Raw genomic sequence first — 17,114 nt, forward strand, 5'->3', positions numbered from 1 at the left:
GATGCTATAGTTTTATTTTTATCGTTCTGTGATAGCCGATATTATGACGATTTCAGCATGCTATCGTTGAAGATCACTTTTGAGAAATAAAAATAATTTGCGTTGCCAAAGAATACAGAAAATGCAGAAATGTATATATGTATATATTGAAATAAAAAAATTAGACATAAAATTAAAAAAATACAATTTCCGAATAATTTAGCCTAAAAGTAATCGGACAAATTAGCCACAAGTAATCAGTCTCTCAACACGGTACCCGGTCCTTCGTCGATAATATCATTTTCTGTTTTATTTAGTTTAACACCTTATCAGTAATGCGTCAAATAAATATCAAACGTTGTTATGCTGTTAAATTTAATTAATACGTGTTATTTCTTTACTCTTTTTTATTTCTTATTCCTTTTGCTTTATTATTTCTCTCTTTCTTATATTACAATAGGTACGATTTTACACAACGTTTCTGTGCATTTTCACTGTCCGTATTAAGTGCAGTTAATCAGCACAGTGTCTGCAAATAAGGTGTTGATGTGTTTAGACGAAAATCCGACGAAAAACCTCGATTCTCCGATGAATAAACAAAGAAATCTTAAGTTGGGTCAGATATGACCCGGGCACCGTTCCCCCCCCCGAAAGTCACACATCGAAGGTCCAGGTCGCGCGATTTAGAAAAGAAGAAAAAGAGACATTAACGGCAAATTAATTACGTTATGCATATACATTTCTACCAATAAGACGGCTGTGATACAATATTGATTAGAGATAACGCGTAACGACATGTGCTGTCACGTGTACGCGTGTGTGAATCGGTCGTGGACGATGCCACGGTTAAAATTAAACGCAATTATCTGAAAACAATTGCAGTCGTAATTATCCCTTGTATGTTTAGCGGGACAGAGGAGAGACAATGGTGCACACGGGGCAACGAAAATATTACGCGTATCTAGGCGCCAATGATTTCCGAGGAATGCATTAAACTATCTCTCGTCGATCCTTATCTCTCCTATCGTCAATTTTAATCTTCAACTGTTATAAACGCGCGATACACTACATTTTCAATTGTTTCAAGTGTTATTGAAATATCGTTCGTTCCGAGTAATTCATGAAAAAAAAAAAAAAATAAATAAAAGTAGAGGACGTGGATGGTTTACCTTCCGAACGCGTTTAAGTTCCGCTTCCAAATCGTGTATCCTCATGGTGGCTTGTGCCAATTGTTCTTGCAACTGCGGCACCTGATTCTGGCTCTTCGAATTACGATTATTCGATGGATCGTCATCCTGGTTACTGTTATTCTGCAACGAAACAGATCACATCGAAGTTATTGACATGCCCGTGTAAAATTACAATTTTACGTAATTTCCACGAAAAAGAGAACAATTAAAGGAGCCTTTCGGTTAACCCTTTAACTCACATTTTTCTTCATTCGACGGGCCAAAAATGTTCGATTTTACTTTCTTTTCAAGTACTTCCTAGGCATATAGAAATAAGTTTGCCGTTACTTACGAGGTCTGTTCAAAAAATAACCGAACTATTTTTTTTTTTTATCTTTTTTATTTAATATACAACTTATTGGTCTTTGCCTCCTTCAACGAACTTCCCTCCTCTATTCACACACTTGTTCCAGCGGTGTTTCCACTTTACGATGCGGTCCTGGAAAGCTTCTTTTCGAATGTCCTTCAATGCCAGTGACGAATTGTTCTTAATGTCATCGATCGAGTCGAAACGGCGTCCTTTCAGCACTGATTTTAATTTTGGAAAGAAGAAAAGGTCGCAGGGAGCAAGGTCCGGGAGGCTGGGGGAGGACAGTCATCTGATTTTTGGCACAGAACTGGCGAATTAACAAGGCTGAGTGGGCAGGCGCATTGTCACGGTGAAGGAACCATGAGTTCTCTCGCCACAACTGTGGTCTCTTTTTGCGAATTTTTTCGCGCAACCTTTTCAAAACGCCTTCATAGTACTGACCGTTGACTGTTCGACCTTGAGGGAAAAATTCAAAATGCACAACTCCGTTGAAATCGAAAGAAATACCGGTGAGCATCACCTTGACAGAGGATCGAACTTGTGCTTTTTTGGGGCGTGGAGATCCTTTGCCAACCCACTGTGTTTGAGTGGACTTTCGTCTCAATGTCGTATCCGTAAACCCAACTCTCGTCCCCCGTGAATGTTTTCCCCAGTTTCACGCAAAATTTCACGTTGCATCGTTGCTCTCGTAAATCGGACATTGCGAAAATCGCCACGAACGCTGAAACACGTTGCACTCAAATAGCCAATAACTCGGAAATTAAACGAGATGTAAACAATTTGTAAAAAGTCAGTTACGCGGAAGGTTATGACAATTGCAGTGCTGCCAACCGCTCGTCGCTACGACGGTCCATAGACACGTAATTAAAAAAGTTCGGTTACTTTTCGAACAGACCTCGTACAACGTAACACACGTAATTTCCGCGAAAAAAGATAATTCATTTCGGATAATCCTTTGACTAACATTTTTCTCAACTCGGTGTGCCAAAAATGTTCAATTTTACTTTTTGTTTTTTAAATTATTTCTTAGCCATATAGAAATAAGTTTGCCATTATTTCGAACGTCTAACTTTAACTCACATTTCTCTCAACTCTTGTGCCAAGAATGTTCAATATTATTATTTTCTTAAATTATTTCCTAAGTGTATAGAAATAAACTTCCTACAACAGTGGATCCCGGTTAATTGGGACACACTGAGACCGGACTGATTTGTCCCAAAAAAGCGAATTTCAGCAGGCAAAATCTGAATACCGTAAAAAATGAAGCCAAAAATGATTAATTAAAAAACGTATGTAATATTCGGTCTCGAATGCAAATGTGCGTTTAAGCGTGCAAACAAAGCTAACGATAAGTAATAAAATAACATTAATAAGTAATGAAAAAATAAGTAAATAAACACACATATTATGTAATGCATTCATATTCCGTTCTTCAATATCTGTCCCAAATAAACGGCGGTCCCGCTTAACCCTAGAGCGGTCTTCGGGTCTTTTTCGACCCGCCGCCTTTTTATATTTTTAGTCATTTTTCCTGTTATCAAGTTTACGTTCCTTAACATTATTTTAAACGTTCATATGTCGCGTTGGATACAAAAATTATTACACATAAGGTCTTAGGTCCTTTGTTCACCCAAAAGTCTTAAGTGTACAGTCAAAACGAGGACCGCTCTAGGGTTAACCGGCGTCCCAATTAACCGGAATCCACTGTATCTATAACATTGTAACTCACGTTTCTGCCGTACTTAACTAATTAAACGAAACTGCATTAACTAGACGATTACCTGTGCGCGTGTACGAGGCGTTAAGCGATCAACCCTTTCCTGACAGAATTACTTCTTCAACAGCCACTTATTTATCCACCGATCATTCTACATCTCTAACGAATACTACAAAAATAAGAAGAACTTCTGTTCGAGCACTCAAGTGGGACATGATACGCGTGCCATTGGCGGGGAAAGGGTTAACGGTGAGAAAGCGAAGCGAAACAGCAGTCAAGGCGCCCCTTTTTCACAGGATTTTCGGTGCGTTGAATTCAATAAGAGGGTTCCTCGGTATCAGGTTGAAATTGTTCTATCTGCATACGAACTGCTTTTTCGAGCACGGTTAGTGATTTTACAACACGTCCGTGGTTTATCGCGTACAAAACCGCCGAGACACGTTATTATTCGAGGAGCTGAGATCGTGTTCGGTGATACGAGTTGAGAAAATTCACGAAGATCCTGTAAACGGATGTGGATGATTTCGAAAGTGTGGCCACGCGCATTAATGCGCGAGGAGTGCATCAGAAAACACGGGCGACCTCCTCGTTCGATTGAGAATTCGTCAGACGACTTCTCTTGTGGCGATCAAACGAGCGGACAAAAGTGTCGTAGGCGTCGTTACACCGGAAAAATATTATTTATCTAGTTAGGCATCGGCAAATCGTAACGTGTCGCGGTGTTTCTCTATAGCCACGTCGGATGCGAGTAATTTTTGCCGCGGAGGAAATTCACGATTATTCGGTTGTATCGCGCGAAAAGGTTCGGTTTCTTTTTTTTTTTTTTTTTTTTTGGGAAATTTATGAATTTAATTCGGTTGAGTTTAACCGATTTTTGAGAACTGTCGCGAAGTCGAAGATTCTCGACCATTTGCCAATTTAGAAGAAAGGTTTCGGTAAATTTGTGTCAATTTTGAAATAAATTTTAATGCGATAATTTCTCGATTTTGCATTATACGTCAATTTTTAAATAAATATGTAAATTTCATACTCTAACGCCATAATTTCCTGATTTTGTAATATACGTCGATTTTTAAATAAATATGCAAATTCTGGACTTTAACGAAGTAATTTCTTGATTCCGTAATATACGTCGATTTTTAAATAAGTTTGTAAATTTTATACTTTAATGCAATAATTTCTTGATTCTGCAATATACGCCGATTTTTAAATAAATATGTAAATTCTAGACTTCAATGCGATAATTTCTTTATTCTGTAGTACACCTCAATTTTTAGATAAATATGTAAATTTCATACTTCAAATTTAAAAATTCCATTTTGCCAAAAGCTAATGAACAGTGTTCCCAAACTTTTGGTCGGTAGTAAACAGGGTGGGACCAATAAAAATTACCACCATAAATATCTCCGGAACGATGAAAGTAAAATATAAATTTTTTGAATAAAAATTGTTTATCCTGAAATCGGTCATCGTATGGTTACAACAATTGTTTTTTTTTAGATCAGTTTGTCGAACAGATGTGAAGGTCATACTTGATTTTTTTATTAGTAGCAGCCCCTAAGAGACGAATATAAAGTCCTGTAACACAAGGTCAGTCGAGGTCACATGTGTCTCGATAAATTTTTACGTCATTAACCCCTTGAATAATAACGGGTCAGACTTGTGCCACAGATTTTCGTCAAGATCTGAAAAAACAGTTATATCAGTAAGAAAAATGAATTTTAACTGGAATATTCGAGATTTCGTTTGCAAAGCTGAAGATTGCCAAATTTAATTAATTAGCTATTCTTACTTAATATATAGTACTGAAACAGTAAACACCTGAGTAAGGAAAAGAAATCATACGTCAAGGGGTTAAAAGAGCAATTGCAGGCTTGTAATTATCTAAGTTTATGTAATTAACCTTCTGTGACCTTGACTGATGTGTTACAGGTCTCTGTAATTCGTCTTAAGGGCTGTTATTAGCAAAATAAATAAGAGAAAAACGGAGACGACCTTCGTATACCCTTCAACGACTTCACCTATAAAAAAATTGTTATGATAGTATTATTTTTTACAGTACACAGTATTTACAGTATTTTACAGTACCTATTTGTATTTTTGTCCGCTAAAAGATAGGCGACAAAAACTATATACGGTTCCATTTGAAAAAGTAAAGGTGACCTTGATAACATTGAAAAAAAAAAAAAGAAAAATGTGATCTGCAAAACATATCCAGATAGTTCTCACTTTACGAATTTTTTCGATCGAAATTTTTATTTCAAATTGTACCGGGAATCCCGCTTTACGAGTTCCCGATTCACGAACCAATTAATTCGTAAAACCGGGAACTACCTGTAGCCGACTGGTAGATCCTTCTAAATCAAGGTATTCGACAGAAAAAAGAATTTATATCGATCCGACAGTAACGAAAATAATGAACGCGATCAATTTACTCTCTGTCCACCCTGTACACAGAGAAACGTACTCGAAAATAGTTACAACACAACGCATCGGTAATTCCTTCAAATTTGAAGGATTTTCCAGCAAAAAAGGAAATTCTATCGGAATTGTTCAATTTACCAGTTGCACTCACGTAAGAGAAGTACCTAACGAGTGTATGTACTATTGTAAGTATATACGACCAACAGAAATCACCATTAGAATAAAAAAAAAAAGAAAAGGATGTACCAACGTATGCAGAAAAAATGAAATATTACTTAACGATGGAAACGTCGAGATGCACAGTTGCGTTTCAATGGCAAATTCGGATGCGAGCAATTTTCACGGGAAAGGAAACTCGCTATTACTCGATCTTATCTAAAAGCGAAAAATAAAGAAAAAAAAAAAATGGCAACCGCTTCGCGAATCTAAAGACGAAATAGAGAAAAACACGTGGTCGATTCTACTTAGCAGAGAGAGAGACAGAAAGAGAGGTTAGGTAAGTACAGTTCCTCTAAACGAAATTCACTCGATCCGGTAAGTCGCGAGACTTGGTAACGCGGTGTACAAAAGCTCGAATCGTGCCACGTTCACGTTTTCTTCGGAGTTTCAGAGTTAGAGTCGAAGCAGGATGCGACCGGTTGCTTGGTAAGCGTATGATTAGTAACTTAGTATTGTTATGCACGTTTACATAAGTATCCCGTGTGTCGTGAACAATGCACCTATAGTACGGCGCTGTTCGACCGCGAGAGCTCACGTAAACGCAAAACGAAGACAGAGCGAGTGAGAGAGAGAGAGAGAAAAGAACGCTACGGGTGGGGGGAAAAAAGAAAGATGGCGGGGATGGCGCAGTTATGCAATCGAAATTATGACCAGTCGCGCGCGCGATTCTCTTTGAGGAAGAGAAAGAAAACGGTATTGAAGGCTCGCGGTGTACATTCGGTTTTCAAATTGCCCACACCTGATGGAAAGGATGTCAAGATTTTACGGTGAATTGAGACCTTATAAAAGCCTTGTCATTCCATAGAAATTGCCTGGGATTATGTAACCCCCCGGTGGACTCTCCTCACGTGTTCCGTGCATATTTTGCTCGTTGTTTTTATCCATGCAAAAGCTGCTCGGTGTCCGGGGACGGATATCTCAATTCAATTTAATTCACGCCGCTAATACGGAAGGGTAAATTGAGTTCGTATTGAAAGGCTGGTTGGGTAAATTGCGATTTTCTTTCTATTTTTAATTTCTTTCTTTTTCTCTCTCTTTGTTTGCCCGTTTGGTTCGTCGTTTAGAGACGGATACTTTGCAGTGTGCACGATTTATTCGTTACAGCTTCGTTCATTCTTTAAGGAGCTCTCAGTTAGTTGGGCGAATTGCGAATTTCTTTCTTTTTGTTCTCCTTTTGGTTCGTTATTTAGAGACTGATACTTTGCAACGTGTTCGACATATTCGTTACTGTGCAATTCATTCTTTAGCCAGCTTTCAGCTAGTTCGACAAATTCTAATTCTGTTTCGTTTTTATTGTCCAAATGAGAATACCCCCTTAATTGCATTATACCTTTCAAAGTAATCATTTCATTAACCCCTCCGGCAGAGGATGACGTGATTGTCGCACGCACAGCGGATGCCGGGTCAAATATGACCCAATACTAAAATCTCTCTCGTACGCAACCGAAACCACATTTTTCTTACTTTTCTAGGAATTGTATGTTTAAAATTATACAAATATATTATGTTTAAAATAAATACAAGAAAGAGAGTCGTAACTATCTCGAATATCGTTTGAAACAAGGGACATCTACAAGTCGGGTCATCTGTGACCCGGCTGCCGGCTTTCGAAGGTTAATTGCTCAAAAAATTTGTCCCATTAAACTGAATTATTTACTTTTCAATAAACAATATCTCATTAGTAAGTGATGTTACATGTACATCGTATAATAGGTCATTATGAGAAAAGATACTAGTTGTCAAAAAAAAAAAAAAAAGGAATTCGTTTCGAAAACGAAGAAATTCGTGTTGTACGAGTGAATGGAGAAACAGCTTTCTGCTCGTGAATCGATTCGAAAGTCCTGCGTCATCTATTACCATAATTCTATACAAATTATTCAATGAGCTGTTATTGTGACCACGTATCGCCCCGACAAAAGACTACAAATAGGTTTTTAATCTACCATAAGTTTCACCTCCCGCCATCAGGGGTGGTGGGGATTCACCTTTCGACCGTGCTTTATGCTGTCCAAAGTTCTTTCATCTAAAAATCAATTCTTCGCGTATTTCAAACAGATCGTACGTTTCCTTTTTCTGCCCGCATAATGCGAGAGAAAGACGCGTCAACTTTATGGTTCCGCTCTGGCAGAAGTGCATTCTTTAATGCATACTAAAGTTCCCTTCTTGTCTCTGTCGGGCCTCTCCACGGTGAAATACCGTTGGAAATTAAAAATTCACCATGTGTTCACATTTTCTCACAAGCTAATCGAAGTTGAAGTGAAAGAAAGAATAATTAAAACGACTTGTTGACAGTTCTGGTGATCGATTGAAGTTTGTAAACTGAAAATTTGAAATTGCCAAGAGTAAATTTGAAAAATTGATCAAACCTGTAAAGCAACCCCAATTTCTTGGAATAACTACCGACTTCGCAATTAAAATCATGCATTAATAATGAAATTAGACAATTACTTAGCACATTAATAAAAATTACAAAAAAGTCTTTAAAAAATGAGAAAATGAAGAATTTTCTTTTTTTTTTTTTTTTTTTGAAGAAACAGATGGGGTGTCTTTCTTCACCCTTTCTCTTCTTCAGAGCTTGTTGAGATACAACAGACCAAAAGCAAAATGTTATATAACATTTTTCTACACCTTTTTCCAAGCAATTTCATAACTTTGCTGTGTAAAGTTGCGTCTACACTATACCGCCTACACTATGCCAATTTATATTAATATTGAATCTGTTACTAATTCTTTATTGATTTGAAATTGATCTTCTGGAGGTCAATAGCACTTTATCTCATTTCGATTGATTTGAATGATAAAACATTCGTCGGAAAGTTATTATAAAAATTATTATGAATTTTTGTGCAACTTGCAATGCACAGTGATTCCAAACATTTGGCCGGTAGTGTATAACAAAACAGTGTTATAAAACAAATTGCTTTATAATCTTGTGGTACAATGGTATTGTATCGCAGTATAAAGACAATAATACTTTGTATAATGGTGTCAAGTAGCAGATGGTAAATATTTTATAATCGCAACACACTGGTTTGCACCGACTGGCAAAATTTCATAATACAATGTTTTATAATTTTCTTCGTTTTCACTATGTAACGAAAAATTTGCTATATAAAATTTGCCACATAACACTTTGCCACATTTTTCTTTCTCTTTTTCTCAACAAGCTTTATAACTTTGCTATGTAACGCGTTATGTTACACAGCTTTACGTTCATCGAACGAAATTGAAAATTGTCTCCGTGGACGTTTTTTCGTAGGACAGGCTTGAACCAGAGGAATAAACAAAAATCCATTCCGTTGACGCTTGTGCCGAGTAGTTTGGTGTCGCACCGTTGCATATTATTCATTCGATCCTCTCAGATATGCGACTGATACCGAAAAGCTTTCGATGCACACTGTCGAAATGCTAATGGATGCAAGCGCGTTATGCATCTGTCTTGTCAGCCACTGCTGACATTTTTTCGAATCGATTCTGAACGGCGATAAACAGTCCTTTTATCCACGGGTGTTCGATAACTTCGGTTTCAGAAGACACTGGTAGACAGTGGAATACTTCTGAAATACTTTTTTCTTCTTTTTCTTAAGTTTTCTTTTTTTACCACTTTATTCCACTTTATTAAATACCACTGGAATTACAGTAATTTGCAAAGAATAGTATCTTTACATTTCACTAAATTTCAAAAGAATTGAAAACATAAAAATTATCCACAGATCAGGTATTTTGCACTCATTGACGATTTTCAAAAGTGTACAGTCGGTGGAAGAAATATAGCGAGATCAACATTACCTTTACATTTCACTAAAATTTTGCAAAAGGAAATTGTGCACTAATTATGCGTCCCGTTTGCTTTTATTTAGATCAGGTATTTCGTACGCATTCACATTTAGGGTTATTCTCCTTTCAAAGTGTATAGTCGGTGGAAGAAATCTAGCGAGATCGTAAAATCGAGAGAAACTTGAGAAGATAAGGACTCGAAACTTCCGAAACTAGATAAAAGCAAAAAGGACACATCATTAGTGTACAATTTCTTTCCGAAAATTTTAATGAAACGTAAAGATAAAATGTTCTTTGAAAATTGCTATAATTAGAACATTATTCTTACGAAATATGCCTTATCTTCGATTCACAATCCTAATCGAAAAACGAAAAAATACCTTGTTCATTCCTAGATGTTACTTAATCCTTTCGCTACGGCGCACTGCAGAGAAAAATTGCTCGCTGAATACTGGACGAAACACTTATTATCCAGCTAGCATAAAGATCAAGATACGAATAATTGAAAATCAACTGTTTCACGATTATCAAAGTGACTAACTCCACGAAATAAAATTTACTAAATTTCTTTTATTTATGAAAAATGAAGCACCAAGCACGTGCACTGATACAAAAATTGGAAGAACATCAACGAGCGGAGTTAATTATTTCAGCTTCTGAGCGGCTCAAACGTCAATCGCCTTTCACTCAACATTTTATTCGCGAAATCTACAAATAAACTAACAAATCGTGTGTATCGAATAGCTATACATATACGCTCTCGGTAAATTCGCGACCGCTTTAAAGAGCATACGCATACGCCCTTCGTACAGAAAGCGATAATACCCGAATTTACAACCTCGCTATTATTTCTTCCATCGACTATACCGTTTCACGCGCTGGCGAACGAAACGCGACAGAAAATCGGCATCGAGCACGCTTCTAGAGCGACGACAACGGCGATAAATATGTACACCAAGCGTGAGACGACAGTGGAAGAAGAGAGAGAAAAAAAAAAAAGGATTCGGTCGAAGCGAAGAAGCAAAGCCAGCGGGCGCCTTTCGTAGCCCCAAAAGAGGGGCAAAGCCAGCAGCCAGCAATCCTAATGAATATGAAAGGAGCCTCCGTTAGGTCAGGTCAAGGAATAATGCATCGTTTGACTTGCATACAACACTCGCGACAAAAGTTTCCATCTTTCCGCCATTACGGCCTGCTTATACGTTTACTTCACCTTGAACACTCGATATCTTAGGAGTGACACGGAGAAGGTTCGGGATCGTCCAGGGTCGTTTGAAAGCAAAAGAAATTAATGCGATAGTCCCCGGCCATATATTGATTTTAGAGCTCGCCTTTCCTCCTCCAACCAGGCCTCGATTAACACATTTTTTTTTATTATGGTAAAAAAAGAAAAGAGCGAAGAAAAAGTCGAGCCTTCTGGCCAGAGCCACGGTCGTGTTTACACAAGTTCAGGAGAGACAGTTTAAACAGGGAGCACACCATTTGTGTTTGGCTTTTCTCAGGGGGGGGAGAAAATTAGTGGGGGTAGGTCGAAAACGGAAACGAGCGTTCACCATTCTCTCTGGGTGACTGTACGCATTTGCATACGCTTCTTCTGTGTACCCTATTAATACACGTCTGTTAACAACGAGCTTCTTATTGTTGGTGGAATTCAGGCTTTTGTGAGTGAATTTTAAATAACACTCGTTTACGAGTGACGAAGAAATGGTAATTGTTGGATAATGTTAACCTCGTTAAGCTTGTTATTCCGTGTGACATTTTGTACGGTCCTTTCTTGACGTAAGACGAATGCACAGACGAAACAAAATTTTTCTTTCCTTCTGTTTCTTATACAGTTTAAGGTCGTGTCGGTATTTTGGTTACCAGAGACCCGTTTCCGGCGTTTCAGTTGGCGAGTAAGTTGGGATTGCTTTCTTGAGATTTTATTCGGTTGCAAATATTTCTTTAACCCTTTCACTGCTGTTGCCGCTCATATTTGAAAGTTTCCCGCGCTTTCCGTTTGGCGCCTTTTGGCACACCTTTCGCTTCAATTTAAACCTTGATTTTTATTCTTTGCGAACTTCCACCTTAATTTAATAAGAGAAATTTAGAAATGGTAAATCAAACATTTTTTTGAAATATATTCCAAAATTTTTGTAAACAAAATAAGTTAAAATTTTCAGAAAAGTTTAGAAATCGTCGGTAAGTGCACGCATTTTAGAGGAACTTGCATTTTTATATAGTTCAAAAATGAACGAAGACGAGGAAGACTTGTAAAAGATGTTTCAAATAGTAGGGAAAATAGAACGTCCATGAAAATGTTTACGTAGCACAATAATATAGAATTTATTACGTATTAAATTTAAGGTTATAGTGCGTATCGCGGTTTATTATAATATCACAAAAATTGCCTGTGATAACGCGAAGGATTCGAAGCGTCGATAAAACACGTTGCATAAACTTCGATAGATGCATGTTCAGTGAAATTGAACGAGCTTCAGAAATTTCGAACGAGAGAAACTTTGTTCTCACGTTTCCATCTTAATTGGAAGCTTTTAAAAAAACGGAAGCAAAGAAGATTTCTCTAAATTTTAAATACAACGATGCAAAGTTTAATTAATTTAAGCAACAGGAATATCACAGTTTTCGACGTTGATAAATAAAAACTTCAGCTGAAGTGTATTTGCTCGGTAAAACGGAACGGGTTTCAGAAATTTCGAACGAGAAACTTCGTTCTGAAGTTTCTATCTTAATTGAAACAAATCTGAAAGCAAGGAAAATTGAAGAAAGTAAACAAATTTAGGCTAGATTTCTTTTCGTCGAACGCGAACTTGAATTTCAGATGTGATAATGTAGTTAAGTTAAGTCTGATAAATATAGAAAAGAGAAATAGCGTGTTTTTCGTGGTGAAGCGTTATTCGTTGAATCGCGCGATTACAAAGGCGCGTCTGTGAATGAAAAGCCGCGTCTTTGCGGAAAGATGTTGCGTGTAATTCATTAAAAACGATCGCGTGTGCCATTCGAGAAATGAAAGCGAAGGAAATGAACATGGTATCTTGATACGATCACATGACACTCAAACTCTCCTCTCTTGTTCAAGCTATGCCTTTATCGAGCATTTTGCACAGCTATGAAATCGATAGTTGTAATTTAGAAAATGTAAATAAACACTGGAAACATAGTCGAATTAGAAGATTGTCCCTGATTAAAAAAGATTGAGGTAATGAAATTGTAGAATGACAATTGGAAGAATGGTAGAGCGAAACCATAAATGTAGGGTGAAAATATATCAACTTTCAACGAATCTCAATTCTCGTTAGTTCGAAAATAAAAATGAAGTATATAAAGTTTAATTAAAAAATCAAGATTTTTGTGCGTATTTTCTGCTTCAATATTCCAGCATGAAAATTTCTACAAAAATGACAAATAAAAGTTTAAGAAAACGTTACTACAAACGTGTGATAAAATTATGTTAAATTTCAACGAATCTCAATTCTCATTGGTACAAAAATTAAGAATGAAATATATAAATTTTAACTAAAACAACGAAGTTTTTAATATCGAAGAATTACCACGAGTTTTATACATATTTTCTGCTTGAATTTTTTACAATAAAAATTTTGATAAAAATGAAAATTTAAGAAAACCACCATGAATGTATGGTAAAATTTTATCAACTTTCAACGAATCTCAATTCTCGTTACTTCAAAAATAAAAATGAAATATTCAAAGTTTACTCTAAATATTGAAGAATTGCCAAGAATTTGCATAAAATCTCCCGCGTCGATTCTCGCCGAAACATTTTCCGTCTGGAAAATAAATTTTCCAGTGGGTGTAAGAAAAGGAACGTATTACACATCCATAAACTGGTTGTTAAAGGTACGCGAAGAGGTGTGAAAAAAAATACGGGCCTGTGTGACAGTTGGAAACGTGTTTCGCATTATTGCAAGAGGAAGTAATAATTTTTCGATTGTAGGCATACTATGTCCTTATTCTTGACGCAATAACGATAATGGCTTTCTGTTTTCCGACGCAGCGCTAAGGTGGTCGATATCTGTTTACTTTATATGTTTCGAAAAATGGAAAAAAAGAAGAAGGGAAAAAATGGATACTATCTGTCGCGTCAGCCTTTGACGCCGTTCGAGAATGTATGGTTACAATGACATAGATTTATAGATGCACATGTTCGTAAGCCCGTTATTGATAGAGGTGATAAAGTGAAGTGGCAAAAATAGCTAAAAGCTAACTTGGTTCAAACAGAATTTCGCGGATCTATAAATTAATCAATGTTTTCGTGTTAATCCGTAGAAGTTGAAATGTTCAACGATATCGGTCAAAATAATAATGATAAGTAAATACAAAAGACAGAAGTGTCTATTTAAGAATGAGAGGGAAAAATTTGTGAATATTTCTCGATTGGAAAATTAAGCTGTTTTGAACCAAAATACCAGAAATCGAGTTTTTTTTTTTTAATTTTATGTTACATTGATTTATATTTCAATATTACGAAAGAAGGGAAGAAAATTGTTGAAATAAATATGTTCGTTTTTACCTTGTTTCGTTCGTAAAAATTCATTATTTTCTGTTATCGTAAGTTATCAATTAGGATATACTGGTAAATTTGAAAACAGGGTTCATTCAAGGGTTTAAAAAACACACTTTCGTACAAGTTACTCATAAAATTTTATAATGATTTTTATAACGATAAAACGTTTTGTAATGATTTTTAAAAATTTTATAAAGTTCTGTATTAGAAGAGCATCTATTTTGTGAAACATCTTCTTACGTCCAAACGTAAAAATGTAAATATCTCGAAATGAAAAAATAAGTGACTTACGCCATTTTTATAATCACCGGCACATATACAGTAAATTCTCCACAAGTGTCAGTCCGCAAGGAATCTAAACCTGACACTTGTAGAGTCAGGGACTACGTTTTCGAGCCTCGCGCCCGCCTTTGTAGTTTGCCGAACGTAGACAAGGACAGCGAATAAAAGATAAGGATGAAACGTGAGTCGAGGGAACCAAGCGATTTAAATACCAACTTTTTTCACTGTCTGGCGTGACAGTGAATATGTAAATGTTGTTCAAATTATGTCGTGTTTGATATCATTTTCATCGGAAAAGTCTCACCAACATGTTAAAAAAAATTTCAGATGAAAAAAAGTAAAATTAAAGAAATTATATTTTTCTATTATGAATTGTGGAGCCGTGAAATCTCGTAAAAGAAACCGAGTGGTGTAGCGTTACACGCTTGACTGACAGCGAGCGAGATAACATAGGCGCAGCAATGACACAGACCTAGGCGTAGGACCATCTATACTGTCACTTGTAGAATCCAAACTGACTGACACTTGTAGAGAATTTACCGTATTTCCGTACGAGTCTTTAATTAATTAATTTTCTCAATAATAGAATAGCAACGAATCGAGTGTTTCCCACTCTTAAATTTTTTATCGCATTTTCATCAATAATTGTACTAATTTACACACTAAAGTCTAAATTTTTCGCAACGAAAAATGGAAAATAAGTGACTCAGGCCCCTTTTCATATACGAGTCTTTAATTAATTAATTTTCTCAATAATAGAATAGCAACAAATCGAGTGTTTCCCACTCTTAAATTTTTCACTGTACTTTCATTCATAATTATTCTAATTTACACACGAAAGTCTAAATTTCTCGAAACGAAAAATTTCTTAACGCTCGTAAGTTGAATGGTGAAATGCAAAAATACGATGTTATTCAATTCATTTCAATTAATTTCATTCGATTCGATGAAATTCCAATTTCGTTTATCAAATTCAAAGTTTTACACTGAACTCGATACAACAAAGTTCGTCTATTCTCGCCTAATTCATTCTTTCCCATATTACACAGTACACTTTCAGTTCTACTCAGTTGAAACTTACGAAGCGATAGTGTACGGTGAGATTGTTTACAATACACAGATTGATAAGAACGTCTTGGATACAGTGCAGTGTTTGTTACGTTGTTTGTTTCTTTCGAATGTTACAATTAGCGACAAGCAGATGAAAAAAAATTAACTAGAACAGAAATAATTCGTTTATCTGGGATGATAAAGACGACGAGGAAATTATCAGTAAGTAATAAACGTACTGCATTTGCCACGCCTTTTCGGATAAGGAAATACCGACTTTTGATTAAGCACTTTTACAACTGTATCATTCGATAAATTTCCTGTTTTCACTCAGGTAGAGTGAGATAACATACACGATTCGTAGTTATTTGAATGATTGCACAAAGATTTAGATAATAACGAAGCGTGTATCTTTTTTTTCTTCTTTTCTCTTTTTTATCCTGCCCCAAAAATTACCGATACACAAAATTTGCAATACAATATTTTTATAATTGATAATTTATATAAAAATATGTAAGTTATTATTCAATTTAGACAATAGTGAACTGTGTACTTTTTCCTTTTCTTAATGCTATGGCAAAAATGAGTGAAACACAAAAAGTTCAAATCTCATATTTTTGTAATTGATAATTTATATAAAAATATTTCAGCTATTATTCAACGTAGACAATAGTGAAATCTGTATTTTTTCCTTTCTTAAATGCTATTGCAAAAATTAGTGACACCCAAACAAGTAAAATATAACATTTTTCCAACTGTTAATTTGTTTTATACAAAAATATTCAAGTTACCATTCAAAGTCTATCTATTACCATGCAAAACGAACTTTCTTGAAATTGCATACATCTTCTGCAAACATGTTGATACGTTTTGATAATGATACGTTGATAATCAGACGGAGGAAATGAATGCGTTATCGCGATGTAGTTTTGCAGAACTTGTTACATGCGAAGTTTGAACAAGATCCATTAGTATAGCTCTCGGTGTAACGTTGCACAATTACTAAAAGTTTGCAGCGTAATATTTACGATAACGATTCTCCCGAGCTTTTTATCAAATTTTCCGTATAAAATGTATTTCCTTCAGTTCCAATTACAAAAGTAGCCATGCCCATTTTCATATTTCGGTTAATTAATGTGATCGAACACAGATTCTAATTTAAGGACTGACGAGTTTCGCTATTACGTGGGTAAATATACGACAATACAATTCTAGGCGTAGTGATAAGGAGTATACTGATTGCATCACATGGCGGATGTCGATTATATGCTACGCTTGCATTCATGCTCTCGTTTTAGCATTTTGTTTCCGACTCAGGCTAAGAACTTTCTAAAAAGTTTCCATATTTACACGAAGAAGATCGGTATTTAAGTTTCGCGCTGATCAAAGAAACGATAACGAAGCTAAAAGAATTATCTTTTGAAAATCTACGAATCTGCGGTAATAATTTGTATAGAATATTATTTTAATTTCTATCGAAAATTATTTCAATTTTTGTTGAAAATTATTTTAATACTGATTGAAAATTATTTCAATTTCTATCGAAAATTATTTTAATTTCTGTCGAAAATTATTTTAATATTGATTGAAAATTTTTTTGTTTTC

At 35.7% G+C, this 17,114-nt stretch overlaps 1 protein-coding gene across 2 annotated transcripts in view; it reads right to left on the reverse strand.

Moving 5' to 3' along the window:
- The window catches only part of LOC108576362 (thyroid receptor-interacting protein 11), an 87,139-nt gene that overhangs the window by 12,723 nt on the left and 57,302 nt on the right, over positions 1-17,114 (reverse strand). For both annotated transcript variants that reach the window (XM_017939338.1, XM_017939345.1), the window contains one exon: positions 1,149-1,289. In XM_017939338.1, the coding sequence (XP_017794827.1) occupies positions 1,149-1,289 (141 nt within the window). The remainder of the gene's footprint in view (positions 1-1,148; positions 1,290-17,114) is intronic.

The sequence above is a fragment of the Habropoda laboriosa genome, unplaced genomic scaffold (genome assembly GCF_001263275.1).
Source record: "Habropoda laboriosa isolate 0110345459 unplaced genomic scaffold, ASM126327v1 scaffold36, whole genome shotgun sequence".
Taxonomy (NCBI): Eukaryota; Metazoa; Arthropoda; class Insecta; order Hymenoptera; family Apidae; genus Habropoda; species Habropoda laboriosa.